The following is a 13,222-nucleotide window of genomic DNA, read 5'->3' as shown; positions in this document are numbered from 1 at the left end:
TTGCACACATTTTCACGATTTTTCAAAAATAGCAGATCTAGATGCCGCGCTATGAGCTTGTATATATCTGCTATTTTTGAATAGCCCATAGTGTAAAATAATGCTTTTTTAGCTCAAATCAAAAAATGACACAGTTCCAGGTTCCAGTGGAACTGTGTTCCAGGAGAGCTATATGCCCTCTCTCTCTCCCTCTCTCTCTCTCTCCCTCTCTCAGACAAAAAACAGGCACAGAGCAATCGCCCCCCCCCCCCCCCCCCCCCCCCCCCCCCCCCCCCCCCCCCCCCCCCCCCCCCCCCCCCCCCCCCCGACACTCTCGTATCTTTCATAAGAGATCATTGCCACTATACGCCACAGACCGGCCCTGCTCACGATGCTCGTGATGTCTCTGTCGTTCCGTCTCGCCCGTATATCTCACACTGCCTATCTCCCCCCCTTCTCCTTCTCCCGCTCAAACCCCCACCTCTCCTACCCCCCGCCCCTCCCCTCCCCTCCCCTCTATCGTTCATTGACTCTCCCACCTCCTCTCCTTCCCTTTCCATTATAATGCTACGCTAATCCTAAATATGGAACTCACTGTTGTGTGGGGCTAAAATGAATGGGCCGATCATTCTGCATCAATTAGTCCATCCATCATAGCTGATTGGAGGTTGAGGGTGGGGGTGGGGGTGGGGGTGAGCGGGGGGGGGCTGATGGCGGTGCCTTGCTCTCTGCGGTGGCAGAAGGGAGACAGCCGTGGCGATATATAGGGTGTGTGAGCTCTCTCTCTCTCACGCTGAAATGGAATTTCCATCATTATTTGGGTGCTGCCGCTCGCACGATGACCTTGTCCTGCTAATTTCAATGGAACGTCCTCTAAAATCGAGTCACCGCCGCCCGATCATTCAGTTACACATGATCTGAAGGCGAGACGCTTTGCTTTGCATCGGTGTTGATTTCCTCGACTAAAACTAACTAAGAACTGAATAAAAACTAATCTACGATGACTAAACCTAAGACTAAATATATTGCCAATTTCGTCAACAAATAAAAACTGGACAAAAATGTTAGGGAGTGGACTAGTGGAGAAGAGATCTAGTAGAACTAAAAGACAAGTCATTTTGGGTGTTGTGCTCTGAAAATAGCAGATCTACAAGCTCACAACGCGTCGCGCTGTGACGCGTTGTGAGCTTGTAGATCTGCTATTTTCAGCATGCAACCAAGTGCAAAATCAGCCATCAAGGCAAAATACATTTTAGTCGACTAAATCATCTGTAGATTTAGTCGACTATAATCTTATAATATTTAGTCGACTAAAACTAGACTAACAGTAAAACATTTCAGATGACTAAAATATGACTAAAACTAAATGGAATTTGATTCAAAAGACTATGACTAAAACTGAATCAAAATTTGGTGTCAAAATCAACACTTTATTGGTTGGCTGGTTCTTTATTGTCACATCACAGGTTTACAGGTGTATACAAAAAAAAGTGGGGGAAATTCTTCGTCGAACAAGCTCCATCATTGCAGTTTCAAAAAAAGCTGGATAGCGACCCTGCGAAATACTGTATATACAGTACATAAGGTGCATGATACATACACAAGGTGGTGCATGGTTATAAATAGCAGTGGAATGAGGCAGTTACAGTAAACAGCAGCAGATGTTATCGCAGAGATGTGTACGGTGGTGCATGGACTGATGTTTCCCTCATGTAATGCTCATAAGATCTGCCAGGCATAACTGTTTATGTTGTCATGTTTCACTGAGATCATCAGGATCATGCACTGTGTGGCAGGAATGGATGCTACAATTACACTGATTATATAGGTCATAGTCTTTGGGTAAAAATAACATAATAAAATAGTTTTTCAGAATAACGCAAGACATGTAAAGTCGTCTAGAGTAAATAAGGGTTGAGGGTGTTATGCATGGTTTCGTGTATATTATGCAGTATAATGAATACTATCAGGAAATGAACAAGAGTCCAGCCTTGACCACTTAAACCCCATCATCCTTATTGTGTGGAGGGCGTTCACAGGGAAATAGCAGATCGACAAGCTCACAACGCGTCGCGCTGCGACGCGTTGTGAGCTTGTCGATCGGCTATTTTCAGCGAACGATTTCCCCACGACAACAGAAAACAGAAAGGACACAAGTTTAGATCCCTGAGAGACCCCGGTCAACCATATGGGGTGGTTGAGTAAAATGTTATGCCCTGTTTTATACTTTGTCGTACGATGGTGTCATGCGGTGAAGGTAACCCATGCATACAAGCTCAAAACGGGTCACAGTGTGATGTGCTGTGAGCTTGTAGAGATGCTATTTATTTATTGTTTTTTTTTTGCTTTCCTTGGAACCTTTGGATTATGTTGGCAAAAGTTTGGAAATAATAAACAAATTGAAAATGCCCTAAACCAGGGACACCAGGTTGAAAGAGGTTAAATATGAAATGAACCTCTAAATTGTGGATGACGGTGCGAAGAGGTTAGCACAAAGCATGAAAGGGGAAAACTCTTCACTGTCTGAAAAGCCAGACAGTGAACGTACGGCTGTGTATTTGTGTTGTGCAAGCAAGCACCTCCCAGAACTAATATAATACCAGAGAAGAAAGTATGTTTCACAGTGCCGTCTCAACCCACGCTTGATGACTTTTTATAGACGGATTCTATAAACACACACACACACGAAACATCAAAGCTAATACACGGTGATCAAAGAGTAAACTCAAACTGCTGACTAATGACGGGGAGAGAGAGTCAATCCACGGGGCACGGCGCGGGGTTGAAGAAACTTAGCATTAGCAACTCATCATTTTGCATTATTTAGGGTAACACGCCACCAGGGAAATAAACATTATCACTGTCATAAGTTATGCTAATGTTTGGTACTACCATCTGTGAACCGTGTGCTGGCAGTCAAGCGGTGTGTCAGTAATGCACGAGTTATGAGAGGAGCCAAGTGATCTCTTCGTCATTAGTCACACGAGAGAAGACGTGACTGTGATGGAGGCGGAAAAAAACATCATGCCACATCAAGAAACTATCAACCTTCACCTCTCATGTCTCTCTATCTCCCTCTCTCCCTCTCTCCCTCAGACCACCATGTCTTGGTTTCCCTCCAATCTCTCCAATAAACAAACCCCAGGCCCGACCCAGACGTGGGATAATGGTTCACCTGCTGGTGACTGGAGAAGAGAAGCAGAGCACTTTGCATGACGAATGGAGACGGAGATAAGTAAAGCGAAGCACTTAAGCATCCCGATAAAGGTTTTACCAAAACACATCCCAAACTATGGAGATGTTTCAATGTTTTAAAAGCCTGCCCTCCCCGTGCTTGCAGAGCTGGTATGTGAAAGGAGGAGTAAGTCACCGATGCTGAGCTTGCATACTGTGTATTGACCAGAACCATAACAGAAGCACTACCAACGGGCGCCACTCAAGTGGCGCAGGGGTTAAAGTACCCGCTCCACTATTGCGGAGTCTAGGGGTTCGAATCCAGCGCAGTGCATCCGGTCCAAAATAACTCACGTGTCGCATAGTGACGCGTTGCGAGCTAGTAGATCAGCAATTGTTGCAGTGCAACACAACACAGGCGTAGGACATGTATAAATTAAACATACAGGCCTGGGCTATTGTTTGAGAATAGGGATGCCAGGGTTAATGTGGCTAAAATGATTTAGAGACGGTGCATAACTCAGGCAGTTTACCATAAAGTGGTCATCGAAAAAAAGAGCTATCTTATCTCTATGAACATATTGGCCTACAGTATGTGGAGATAATGTCGTAGCCAGATGGAGAGTGTTGCGGAGATAACAATCTCGCCTTAAAAATGTACCGTACTCGCCTTCGAATAGCGTCCCTCCACAGCACGCTCTCCTCTTTATCGAGAGACAAGTAACCAAAAACATCGATCAGGACAAAGTTGCTGATGCAAAGATGAAATCTAGAACAAATTGAATTTTGGCTAAACACAAGTCTGTTGTTGCTTTGCCGGTTCCTGTTGTGTCAGCGGTATTTTCCTGTTGCATAATAGTCAACATTTTTCACTGTGCTGATATCATAAATGGTAAATGCTGCATTTCTATAGGAACTTTCTCCACGGTCGCTTTACAATGAGTATTACATTCTCACACACACACACCCACCCACCCACCCACCCACACACCCACACACACACACACACACACACACACACACACACACACACACACACACACACACACACACACACTCACACGGCAGAGGAAATCAATCTGTTCATCGGGAGCGGTTAGGAGATAAGTACCTTGCTCAAGGACACATTGGATTCCAAGACTACCTCCTGATCTTGAGCTGCTGCTGCCTGCTGCCCATATCATGTTTTGGTATAATAAAAGGCAAGCTCTGCCCCTGGGTAAGCACGGTATTTAACGTGGAAAACCTAATTTCACCTCAAAGGGTCGAAGCCAGTGGTGTAAAAGTACATTTACTCAAGTACTGCACTTCAGTACACTTTTGAGGATTCTTTTTACTTTACTGGAGTATTTCAAGTTTTCAGTGCTTTTACTTCTACTCCACTACATCTCAGAGGCAAATATTGTAGTAGTTACTTTGTAGATTATTATTAAAACAACAGTAACCACTTCAGCCCTATACATTTTGGCCATTTGAAAATAGCCGATCTACAAGCTCACAATGCGTTGCGATGCGACACATTGTGAGCTTGTAGATCTGCTATTTTCACAAGATTTGTATACATTTGAAAACATTCTGCATAATGAGTACTTTTACTTTTGGTACTTCAAGTACATTTTGATGCCATACTTTTTGTACTTGTACTTGTAACAGAGTACTTCTACATTGCAGTATTGATACTTTTACTTAAGCAAAACATTTCAGTACTTTTTCCACCACTGGTTAAAGCCAGGAAAATATATTTAATATATCGGTGCATCGCTGTGCATTTCCTGGTCTTGTTGTGACGACTATAACATGTCTTTAGCTGCCGCGCAGGAAATGTCATGAACGCCACCACTGCCGGACACAACCGGTGCAAGCTAAATATACTTCCCATATACTAGAATGTGTTGGTCCTTGAGGAAATGCACTGTTTAGGGAGCTGATGGGCGAAGAGTCAGATGGGAGCATTCAGGCAATAGCCTTTATTAGCCGAGCTGCCAAGCGACTGCGAAACTAATGTAATGAGGCTGTGTGTATGTGACTGTGTCCACAGTGAGTCAATACACTGTATCATCGGCAAATCAAAACACACCGCTATGAAACTTCACGTATTACATCTCTATCTCAATATCGGAGATATGGCCAGCAATTTGGTGGTGAAAGATAAAAGGACAATATGGCCATCTGGCAATGCGCCACATGGCTGAACTATGCATCCCTCTAGGCCGCCCCCTCGTTACGTAAGCAATCACAAAGGCTATAGTGAGAGTTCTTCTCATCTTAATGGTTGAATGCTAGCAGCCCCCGTGGCTGAAACATCCGCAGTGGGAGTGGCAGGAACAGGCGTGCTATGTGTCATGCAACCCTCCTGGTTGATTGAAGTGAGGATAGAAGGCCCCAACTTGAAGAGAAAGCGGTTTGTTTGGGTGGTCTAGTTAAATCCCAGTGCTAAACGTGCAACAGCTCCGGTTAGAATGCTAATGAGCCGGTTCCCCTCGTCGATGAAGACATCAAAAGCCCGAGTGGAGCTCTCACTCGGCTTTCTCCATCAACACAACAGCCCACGTAGTATCGGTATTATGACACGGTACACGTGAGCGCGGTGAGAGTGCCCGTGCATACACATATGCCCACAGGGCGAGGGACAAAGAAAACAGGCAGAGAGAGAGAGGCCTATATTGACTGCATAATGTTTACATTGAGTCTATTCTTTTGGGAACCGTGCCAACAACGTCCCAGCCCATACTGTGACAACCACATCACACGAGCCACCTCCTCGTAACGCTCGTAATTGCCCTCTATTCACAGAGGCCTCGTTTCGTGTGCTATTATCAGGGATATCATTGTTATTTGCCTCAAACGTGTGCACAGGGGTCCCCACAGAGACCGCATGCCAAATGCAAGATAACCGTGCTATTTCGGTTAACCCCGTTGTGTACGTAACAAGGCAGACAAAACTCGAGAGGCAATTCCCTCTTGTGTAATCAACAGATTTCAACAGAGCTTGGACGTAAAAGGCCAAGTATCTTTCCGTGAACTTTGGAAATGGAAATGCAAGCACTTCAGGTTTATTACGCCGTCAAATCCTCGGCGTTAATTTAACTCTGAGCATGTACAGATGTAACCAAATGGACCCGTAAGGGTCCATTTGGTTACATCTGTACATTCTCAGAGTTAAATGGATAAATGAACACTGAGGATTTTACTATGTAATCGTTTATTATTTCCCCCCCCCACTAATTGAAATGTTGCAACGAGTCCGGCAATGTAGGTTTAGTGCAAGACAGAGTTCAGCGAAACCATTATTCTTTTTTGTATGAATAAAAATGCCATGCGTTTTGGAATTAAACTTATTTTCAGACAAAATGCCACACTTTCCCCTGGCCCCGAGCCCTCTGACGAATCACCCATAACAAATTTTGGCTACTTAGCCAAAGACCACATATCTCACCGGGATTAATGAGGGAGCCATACCTAATATAGAAGTGGTTTATTTTCAGAGACACCCACACCTATAAGGTATCATGACAAAAAAAAAAATCCCCCCGCAAGCCGAGCAAAGCCAGTGGAGCTGTTAACCCATTAAGACCTGGAACTGTGTCATTTTTAGATTTGAGCTAAAAAGCATTATTTTACACTTTGGGCTATTCAAAAATAGCAGATATACAAGCTCGTAGCGCGGCACCGAGTGCCGCGCTACGAGCTTGTAGATCTGCTATTTTTGAAAAATCGTGAAAATGTGTGCAAATCTTTGAATAAATATATTTTTAAAGCGAACATTTTTAACTCAAATCTTTGCTTCTGGGGGTCCCTGGAACAAAATATTTTGATGGGGGTCCGCGGCCAAATACATATCATTTTGGGGGTCCTTGACAAGAAAAAGTTTGAGCACCACTGATATAGAAACATACGTTTTTCAGAAGATTTAGGAGACATGTAGAATCGGCTTCAGGTCTCAATGGGTTAAAAGTGTGTGGGTGGTAGTAACTTTCCTACGGAAGCCAAAATAACTTTCCGTATAAGCCGAGGAGAGGGAAGAGTTTATCCGATGTCCGTGCTGTTTTGCGGAGAGCCCGCCTTCAGCGAGCGGGGCGAGAGAGAGAGAGAGAGAGAGCTAAACATGGCTCAGGTGTGTGAGGCCGGGGCATGATGGATCGTCCTGTTGTGAAGCTGCCCCTCTTGCACAGCCCCCGAGAAGACAGCTGGGGAGATAAGGAGGAGCCCCATATATGAGAGCACATCTCCACATCGATCCTCAAGCACCACCGGGGCCGGAGGTCCTCACATACCAAACCACAGATAGGGAGGGGAGGGGAGGGGTGGGCGGAGAGTGAGAGCAAAGAGAAAACAGCTTCGCGAAGGTTTAGCCACCACCTTCCGAGTGATAAAGACACAGGCAGATAAAGCCCCCATGGCCTCACACAGATAAAAGACAGATGATAGAGAGCTTTGTTTTTTGGCGTAGGGACGTGTAGGGGGGGGGAGGTAGGGGGGGAGGGTGGGTGACATTCCCATGGAAACATTGTCGGTGGATACTGGTGATCTCTCACTGGTTGCTACTACCATCTAATCCTTTAGCAGAGCCGAAGAAAAGAAAAAAAGGCTCACACGTCACGCCAGATATATATATATTCATATATGCCGTGGGCGGCAGTGGCTCAGGGGTAGAGTGGCCGGATGGTGAACCGCGAGGTTCCCAGTTCGATCCCGGGCTCCACCAGAGTTAATGTCGAAGGTGTCCTTGAGCAAGACGCTGAACCCCTAATTGCTCCCGATGAGCAGGCTGGTGCCTTGCATGGTTTCCTCCGCCGTGTATGAATGTGTGTGTGAATGGGTGAATGTAATGCACAATCTATGTTAAGCGTGTTGGATAAAAGCGCTATATAAATGCACCATTTACCATATATATATATATATTATATATATATATATATATATATATATATATAGGGTATATTATCTAGGCCAGTGGTTCTCAAACTTTTTCATGTCAAGGACCCCCAAAATGATATTTATTTGGCCGCGGACCCCCCAGAAGCAAAGATTTGAGTTACAAATGTTTGCTTTAAAAATATATATATTCAAAGATTTGCACAAATTTTCAAGATTTTTCAAAAATAGCAGATATACAAGCTCATAGCGCGGCACTCGGTGCCGCGCTATGTGCTTGTATATCTGCTATTTTTGAATAACCAAAGTATAAAAGGTCATAATTATTCTGATGCTATATTTACACATTTTGCTGGGTACCCCCTGGAACGCCCTCAAGTACCCCTGGGGGTCCCCGGACCCCACTTTGAGAACCAATGATCTAGGCTCACACAATATATAATGTACTGTATATACAATGACATCCCAAAGGGCCTTCATGGTCAATGTGTGCACAATGCCAAGAGACTTATTATTGCAAGGCTAATTGGCCTCCCTATTTGTGCCAGTAAATTGACAGCAGTAGGAACACAGGAAGTCAATTAAGAATGAATAGGTTTTCATTCCAAGTATGACACAGACGGGCTGCAATTAAAATCCCTCTAGGCTTACTTAGCCCTGTGGCAGTCCAACGTTGAAGTGAAATGTTTTCAACATATGGTAATGGGGGGGGGGGGCCTATATTGCTATCTAATATCCACACAAACTCAACTTGACATCTGTTATTGCCGCATCGTTGCCATGCAGTTTAAACCTAATACTTCGGCCACCATTCCTTGTCGGAGGAGAAATTGGATCAATCAACATGCCGGCGCCGCCTGAGATTTAAGACTCCTGCAAAAAAAAAAAGACAATTCGGGGCGAAGTAACAATCATGAAAACATAAAAGCAGAGAAAATTGCTTTTTGTGTTTTTTCAAGGAGAGTGAATGGGAGGCAGAGATAGATCCCAATCAGGGGGACCAGTTGTGTCGTCGTGGGACATTAGACGTCAATGGCAGGTGCTTCACAGAGAAGACTGATCTTGGTTACCGAGACGCATGTTTTGTGACCTCTGATCTCAATCAGATGAGCTCTTTAGATGGCTGTGATCAGCGCGCTGAGGGCCTACTCCATGTCACTGATAAAGATCTGGAGGCTGCACCGCAATGCAATGCAACAGCGGTTGGAGGATGGTAAGGTCTGTAGGACTTTTACTCCGTGCGTCAGATAAGATGAGGGCCACTCCAGGGCAGCGCATGATTATCTATGTGAAAAGAGCTTTGACATATAGAGGCTTGTAATGGGTCGTGTGCAGGGGACCATTATGGAAGGTGTAGCATTATCCAGTGCCTTGTATGAATGGTATGAAACCACTTTAAGCCCCATTTTGTGTATGATGGTATCATGCAAAATTAGCAAAACGTGTGAAAATAGCCTATCTACAAGCTCACGTGTCACATTGTGACCCGTTGGGAGCTCATCTTCATGATTTGTATTTATTTATTGTGGATATATTTTAAAATGTTTTAAAGATTTAGCCTATAATGAAAATAATAGGGAAGCCAGGGTGAAACGTGTCAATGTAGCTTCCCTATTTGTAGGAATATTCTACCATACATATTCATGGAATCTCTGTCTGTCTGAACACTGTCAGTTTTTCAAGTTCAGAGCAATTACTATGAACTCGCTGGGTTTGACCATTAGCCCTAGGACATTAGCCGTGTCCACACAATGCGTTTTATGAGCGTGGGTGGAAGCCCTTTGGATATCATGTCCATAGCACTCGTACAAAGCGTTTATTCATAAGCTCAATGTTCGAATGAACGTCGTGTTATTAGCACAAGTTCAGCTGAAAAGCATGGACAACTCATAGTTGTGGTAACAACTTACGTCTCAATACTGTAAATCATTGGTTCTCAAAGTGGGGTCCGGGAGCCCCCAGGGGTTCTTGAGGGAGTTCCAGGGGGTCCCGGGAGTTCCAGGGGGTCCCCAGCTAAATGATAGATAGTTAGGGACCAAATGGACCCTTATGGGTAATGTAAATCAGAGTTAAATTAACATTGATTTTACAACATAAATTGGGATCCCAGAGATAGAAATGCCATTAAATGGGGGTCGGTAACCTAATGCATGTCAAACTGGGGGTCCTTGAAATTAAAATGTTTGAAAATCACTGCTAGAAACGTAAAAATCTTCTCTTCTGGGGGTCCTGGGCATATCTTTTCAAATGGGGGTCCACGGGCTAATAAATGTAAATTTGGGGGTCCTGGTTATGAAATGGTTTGAGAACCACTGCTGTAAATGACCAGGTTGTTACACACTACCATCAAATGACCAGTTTAACTACAGTAAGCATATACTGTGTACACAGTACATAACCCAAAGTATGCAAATACTTTGAGTGCGCTCATCCCCGGGAATGGACTAGTTATTATAATGATTGAAGTTATATTATTATTATTAATATATTGTGCCTAAATACTTGCCTATGGTTAATTGTTGGCATTTCTAACATATTGGTGACAGGCACAACACAGCATGTTTTTGGCCAACATGTAGGGCACAGTATACTGGCCAAAAAACATTCTTTGAATTAAGAGCAGTAAATCATAAATGCTGCTCACATGCAGCGCCCCGCTCTGTGGCAGAGAGAGAGCTATGAGAGTAAACAACAACAACACTGGTGGGTAAACAAATTCGGTTCCGAGCGGTGACCTTATTTCATTGTCATTCCCTTTGCAAGCACCTGATATTCCCTTTAGAGATCCTTAGATGAAAATTCCATATCTGAGTTGTTGTTTTTTCCCCCCCATTCCGACTCCACCCTGACGGCCCTCAAAGAATGATTATTTCAATCATGTCACAGTGAAAGTCAAACTTCCAACGGAAAGAAGAAAAACAGTGGGAACTGGGCAGGCTAGCCGTCTTCTCCTGGGGTTCCCTTATAACCCTCTTATTCCCACACCATGGTCGGCCGCCTCCAATTCGTTTTGATACTAACATTCTTCGGCAGGGCGGCAAATTAATGACCATGTCTGGTCCGTGTGCGAGGCTAGGCTAGGTTGCGGCGCTCACTGAGCTCTGATGTGATGCCTGGCCTCGCATTCAGTCACATTTAACAAAAGGACGCTGGCGGCGAAACACACACTGAATTCTGCCTGTGTTAACCCACAGAGGTGTACCAGGATGTTCCATATGCCAGACGTGATGAGTGTCACTTTAATTGCTTTAACCACTTGAGCCCTGTTATTTTACGCTTAATCGTGTGATGGTGTCGCGCGGGGGGGAAATAGCCAATCTGCAAGCTTACAACGTGTCACAAGGTGACATGTTGTGAACTTGTAGATCGGCTATTTCCACCTTAAAGGTAGGGTAAGTGATATTTTTTGGTAAATCTTTTTTTTTTGTTAAAACTGTTAAAGTAAAGTACTATATTCTGTAATCATTGCTACAGAGCGTTTGTTCGGTCACAGGGGTCTCTCCAGCTCTTTAGTAAACAGAATATAGTACATTGTCAGGTAGGTAGGACACATTTTAAGCCAATCAGGAGAGAGCACTGAAAATGCATTTTCTGTTTAATAAAGAGCTGGAGAGACATGGAGACTCCTTTTACTGAACAAACACTCCATAGCAATGAGTGCTATCAGAATATAGAGCTATTTAACACGTATTCTAACCAAAGTATATCACTTACCCTACCTTTAAGCATATAGGCCTAGCTAGGCTAGTTTTTTTATAGATGTCTATAACTGTCGCCCCAAAAATAGGAACGCCAGGGCTGAAGAGGTTAATACCAGTGGAATACCATTGGAATGAACGATGGGGCATGATGGTGTGTTTTGTGCTATGTTTATATTATAACAAAAGGCATCCACTCACCTCCCCCTCCTCCCAGCAGACTGGAGTTTGCTGAAAAAGAAAGAAATGGAAATTAGTTGATATATTCAGGCAGTAAAAAGAAATAGATATTCAGCAGAGAAACCAAAAAGGCCCGTTATCATCTGGAAATGTTCATCTCAAACTTTGATGTTAATACCAGACAATCTGTTTATGGATTTTTTTAAAAGGGCATTTCACAGAAAATAGAAATAAAGAGGTTTTTTTTCCTGTTCCGCACATCGACACACTTTGACATTGACAAACCATAAACATTTGGTTTTAGAGTGAACTGGAATAGAGCGTCCCTGCGGTGTCCAAAGGAGACACTCACTGCATTACACTGTATCAGAATGATGAAGCGACAGCATGGCCCGCAGCCAGTGGTGGGAAAAAAGTACTCAAATGTTTTATTTAAGTACAAGTATCAATACTGCAATGTGGAAGTACTCTGTTACAAGTACAAGTCCAGAATTACAAATTTACTTGAATAAAAGTACAAAAGTATTGGTATCAAAATGTACTTAAAGTACCAAAAGTAAAGTACAAAAATGTTTGAAAATAGCAGATCTACTTCTAGATCGGCTATTTTCAAATAGCCTAGGTATAAAATAGGGCTGAAGTGGTTAATGTATGTTTTATAATGTAAAAATGTATATCTACAAAGTAACTAAAGTTTTCAAATAATTGTAGTGGAGTAAACGTACAATATTTGCCTCTGAGATGTAGTGGAGTAGAAGTAAAAGTATAGACAATTGGAAATACTCCAGTAAAGTAAAAGTACCTCAAAATTGTACTTGAGTAAATGTACTTAGTTACTTTACACCACTGCCCACAGCCACCACACTGCAGGGAAAAAAACATGCACGCTTCTAAGAAAGTCATTTTTTAAGGAATTCATATCAAAACAAATCATTGCAAGCTAATTTCCCCTGGACTAATAACAGTGGTGGAAATGGATTTATACTAAAGGCTGACTACACAACCTTGCACGTTGCATGTACACTGTTTGTATGATCAATATGCGAGGTAAAGACGGTGACAATAGGGCCGGCCAGGGGAGAAACATAGACTGGTAGAAAAAAAAGTGCTGAGAAAATCATTGGCTTCGAGCACAATATGTTATTTCCGCTAGGAAATTAGGTTAGGTCTTTCTCAGCCAATAACAGCTGCAAAAAATACAGTACATGGAAGACAGAGCATTAAGCATTAATATAAGACGTAACATCTTAACCCATTAAGACCTGGAACTTTGTCATTTTTAGATTTGAGCTAAAAAAGCATTATTTTACACTTTG

At 43.3% G+C, this 13,222-nt stretch overlaps 1 protein-coding gene across 2 annotated transcripts in view; it reads right to left on the bottom strand.

The window, feature by feature from the left end:
* macrod2 (mono-ADP ribosylhydrolase 2) overlaps nucleotides 1–13,222 on the bottom strand; it is an 839,875-nt gene that overhangs the window by 584,761 nt on the left and 241,892 nt on the right. For both annotated transcript variants that reach the window (XM_084075313.1, XM_084075314.1), the window contains exon 4: nucleotides 11,928–11,957. In XM_084075313.1, coding sequence (XP_083931439.1) covers nucleotides 11,928–11,957 — 30 coding nt within the window. The remainder of the gene's footprint in view (nucleotides 1–11,927; nucleotides 11,958–13,222) is intronic.

The sequence above is a fragment of the Gymnoscopelus microlampas genome (assembly GCF_963454915.1).
Source record: "Gymnoscopelus microlampas genome assembly, chromosome: 13".
In the NCBI taxonomy this organism is placed as follows: Eukaryota; Metazoa; Chordata; class Actinopteri; order Myctophiformes; family Myctophidae; genus Gymnoscopelus; species Gymnoscopelus microlampas.
The sequence above is the reverse complement of the archived record's forward strand: the minus strand, read 5'-3'. Positions and strand labels throughout refer to the sequence as shown.